Genomic DNA, 4,031 nt, shown 5'->3' on the forward strand with positions numbered 1-4,031 from the left:
AATATTAAAAACAAAAAAAAGTAGAAACAACCCAATGTCTATCAACTGATGAATGGCTAAACAAAATGTTGCATAGCCATACAAAGGAATATTATTCAGCCATAAAAAGGAATGAAATAATGATACAAGCTACCACTTGGATGAACCTTGAAAACATACTAAATGAAGGAAACCAGACACAAAAGACCACATATTGTATGATTCCATTTATATAAAATATCCAGAATAGGCAAACCATGTGAGACAGAAAACAGATTAGTGGTTTCCAGAAGCAAGGTAGAAAAGGAGAATGGGAGTGACTGCTAATGGGTATAGGATTTCTTTTAGGGATGATGAAAATATTCCAGAATTAGATAGTGGTGATGGTTACACAGGAGCTCTGGTAGCATAGTGCCTAAGGCAGTTGACTACTAACCAAAAGGCTGGAAGTTCAAACCCATCAGCCATTCCTCAGAAGGAAGGTTGGGCAATCTACTTCTGTAGTGATACCGCCTCAGAAACCCAAGGAGGGGTCGCTATGAGTGGGTTTGACTCAACGGCAGTGCGTTAGTAGTTACACAAAGGAGCCCTGGTGGCAGAGCAGTTAAGACTTGGCTGCTAATCAGAAGGTTGATGGTTTGAACCCACCAGTCACTCTGTAAGAGAGAGATGTGGCAGTCTGCTTCCATAGAGATTACAGCCTTTGAAATCCATCCCTTCCTATGCCCTCAGCCAAGCTGCACCAAAGTCACTACAGACAGACTTTGGTCTCCAGTGTTAAGATCTTTCTGAGAGATAGCCAGAAACTAGCATCTCAGGTCTGGTTCTTCCCACAGCCAAACCACAAGTTCCCTTGGGCAATGAATGTCAGCCACTCCCTCTCACTTATGGAAGGGAAAAAAGAGGTAGGAGAATTAAGCTTACCTTAATGATCTCTTCATGTCCATCATTGGACTCCACCAGTTCTGAGGCCAGAGATTGACCAGGTGACCGGCCAGACACCATGGCATAGGTCTTCCTGCCCGCCTGCCAGAGAAAGGGAGAAATGGCTCAGAAACACATGGTAGGCCCAGAACCCCTGCCTTTCAGCCAATGCAGAAGACCTGTTCCTCAACAGACTTGAGATGTTAGTCTGATTTTGCCATCTAAGAATTAATTTCAGAATCGCTACCAGAAACCGCACAGCAGCAAGACCACTAGACAAAGAAAATTAGTAGAAATCACAGGTTAGTTTCCATTTTAGTGGGGTCTCCCCTCCCCCCTCAAAGCAGCACACAACGCAGAGTTCAGCTGGATGTGTCTGAAAGGTGATGCTCCCAAGCTCACAGCAGCAAAGATGCCTCCAGGAAGCACTAGGGTAAAGTGCTCAGCAGCAAGGAAGGGACACAGCCAAGAGGAAGAGGTCTCACCCCACAGAAACCTCAATACCTTCTGGGCTATGTGTTCAAGTTCATCTCCTGTCAGTTCGCCCTGGAGAGTCAGCCTGAGAATATCCGCGCTGCCCTAATAATGACGACAACAATGATAACCCCTTACTTTCACAGTCTAAGGAGCTCTGGTAGCACAGTGCCAAAGGCATCTGACTGCTAACCAGAAGGTGGGTGGTTCAAACCCACCAGCCACTCTGCAGAAGCAAGACTGGGCAATCTACTTCCATAAAGATTTACGGCCTTGGAAATCTGATGGGAGTCTCTGTGAGTCGGAATTGACTTGATGGCAGTGGGTTTTTTATTTGTTTGTTTGTTTACAGTCTACCAGTACAAAGTACTATAAGTACAGGAACACTTTGCCAACCTTGTGGAGTGGGCCTTATGGCCATTTCACAGACAAGGACAACCGAGGTCCAGAGAGGTGATATTGGCTTGCTCACTCCTGGGTGGTGGGATTCTCTGGGGCCATCTGACAATGCTCTTTCTACTGCAACACAGGCACAGCAGAGGAGATACAACATGCCGCTCCACACAGCTCTAGTGGGCCAACCCCTGTCTTCAGATCTCAGGAGGCACAATGCATGAACTCCTCTTCCCTCAGACCTGAAGAGGTCACCCCTCAGGTACCCAGTCCAGAATACCTGCTCCTGACAGTCAGCCAGAAAGTTACTGAACAAAACTAAAGGAAAGTACCTGAACCCAAACCTCTATTTCCGTAAGCTATACAGAAACAATCCAAATGAAAACAAGTTAGACGATAGGTATTTATCTAGAGACAAGCCTAAGTTCAAAGAACGAAGCAGGTTGTCTTCCACAAATCAAGGAAAGTTAAAAAAAAAAAAAAAAAAAAACCACTGTGTGTGGGAGGGGAATTCAGGGGGAAAAGTTATGGCCAGAGGGAAAAGTAGGAGGCTGGACATCTGGGAAGATGATCGCTCTGAGAGTGGGCCAGCAAGGCAGAGTGGACTAAGCCCTGCCACAACTTTGTGTGAAGGTGGGAGAAGGGCTGGTCTACTCTGGGGCTCTGCTTCCCACCTGAAAAATTAGTTGTTAGCTCTGGGGGTGCAACAGTTAAGCACTCAGTTGCTAACTGAAAAACTGAAGCCAAGAATACCCTAGGGGGCAGTTTTACTCTGTCACATGGGGTCACTGAGCTGGAACTGACTCAATAGCCCCCAACAAGTATAATAAATGAAGTATTTCTAAGGCTTACTCTACCTCCAAGTTTTGAGACAGTATGAAAGCACATTACCTCTCCCAGGCAGTGAAGGGAGGGTGGGCATTGAGCTACCCAAGGATGAAAGTGACCTTGAGGTCACCTGTCCCTGCCCTGCCTTGAAGCTACAGAGCATAAATACCACTTTATTCCTAACAAGTTTTAAGATACCTTCCCAACCTTCCGAATGTCTATTGGAAGGAAAAGAGAAAGGATGGGCTCTGCCAGAGGGAGCAGAGTGAAGCCTCTCTGGGAAGGCATCAGTGCTTCCTACACAAGGAAGAGCAACTTGGTAGAGGAGAAATCAGTCTTTGCAGCCAGAAACTTAACTCTTGGTTTTCTCATCTGTAAAACTGGAATATCACTATCCAACTGAGGGTTTTTGTTGTTGTTGAAGATAATGGATGGAGGGTGCTCTCTGACACATAGGAGGGAGGGGGGAAAAATATCCACTGCCATCAAGTCGATTCCGACTAATAGCGACCCCCATTGGGTTTCTGAGGCAGTAAATCTTTATAAAAGTATATTGCCCAGTCTTGCTTCTGTGGAGTGGCTGGTGGGTTTGAACCACCAATCTTCTGGTTAGCAGTAAGATACCTTACGCATTATGCTACCAGAGCTCCTTATATAGGAAGGAAGCACTCAAATATTAGTCTCCTCCCACATCCTGTAATAAACAATAAACCCGAATTTAGGAAAAAGAGAAGACACACCCATGGTGGCCCTTAAGTTTTCCCAATCCTGGCAAAGTATTTAGTTTTTAAAAAAAAAAACACTAAGCCCTACCAACATAAACCAGGTCCTTAGTGTGCCATTCAAGGCTCTCCACAATCTGAGTTAACCCACCTTTCCTGCTACTTTCCCTCAGTGCCTTACTTCCAATCCATCCTGTGCTTTCTCACTTTAGTGCCTTTGCTCCCATCATTTCCTTTGTCGTAAATGGCCTTTCTTCTCATTTACACTTGGGACATCTGAAATTCCCTCAAGAGTCAATTCAAATGCCACATCTTCCATGACGCTTCCCTGCATCCTGTGGGAAACGCATCTTCTCCTCCCTTTGAGATCCCTCAGCATCACAAGGCCTCCCGTGGCACCAGAATCTCGGGTATTTGTGTTCCGGGAGGATTTGCCCCTTCTAACTGTTGACTCTGTGAGGGCCATGCTCTGCCACAGCCCTTGACACAGGTAGGTATTTTCTGAATGTGTACTGAATATTCCATGACATCTAGGTCAAGAGAACATTACAAAAGAAGAGGGAATGATTTCAAAATAGTCAAAGTGACTGCCATTTGTTTTCCTCCAGGATACAAGTATGTGCTTTGATTAAAACACCATCTTCCTACACCTGGGGGCAGCTGGGAAAAGCTGGGCCATCCCCCAGTCAGAACAAACGAGTTATTAGGCAA

At 45.6% G+C, this 4,031-nt stretch overlaps 1 protein-coding gene across 1 annotated transcript in view; it reads right to left on the bottom strand.

The window, feature by feature from the left end:
* TUFT1 (tuftelin 1) overlaps nucleotides 1-3,231 on the bottom strand; it is a 46,980-nt gene extending 43,749 nt beyond the window's left edge. The window contains exons 1-3 of the mRNA XM_007950880.2: nucleotides 3,223-3,231; nucleotides 1,408-1,482; nucleotides 904-1,005 (exon numbers count right to left, since the gene is read on the bottom strand). Of these exons, the coding sequence (XP_007949071.2) occupies nucleotides 904-1,005; nucleotides 1,408-1,482; nucleotides 3,223-3,231 (186 nt within the window). The remainder of the gene's footprint in view (nucleotides 1-903; nucleotides 1,006-1,407; nucleotides 1,483-3,222) is intronic.
* Nucleotides 3,232-4,031: the final 800 nt, after the last annotated feature.

The sequence above is a fragment of the Orycteropus afer genome, unplaced genomic scaffold, assembly GCF_000298275.1.
Source record: "Orycteropus afer afer isolate SDZICR_OR568_19922 unplaced genomic scaffold, OryAfe1.0 scaffold00290, whole genome shotgun sequence".
In the NCBI taxonomy this organism is placed as follows: Eukaryota; Metazoa; Chordata; class Mammalia; order Tubulidentata; family Orycteropodidae; genus Orycteropus; species Orycteropus afer.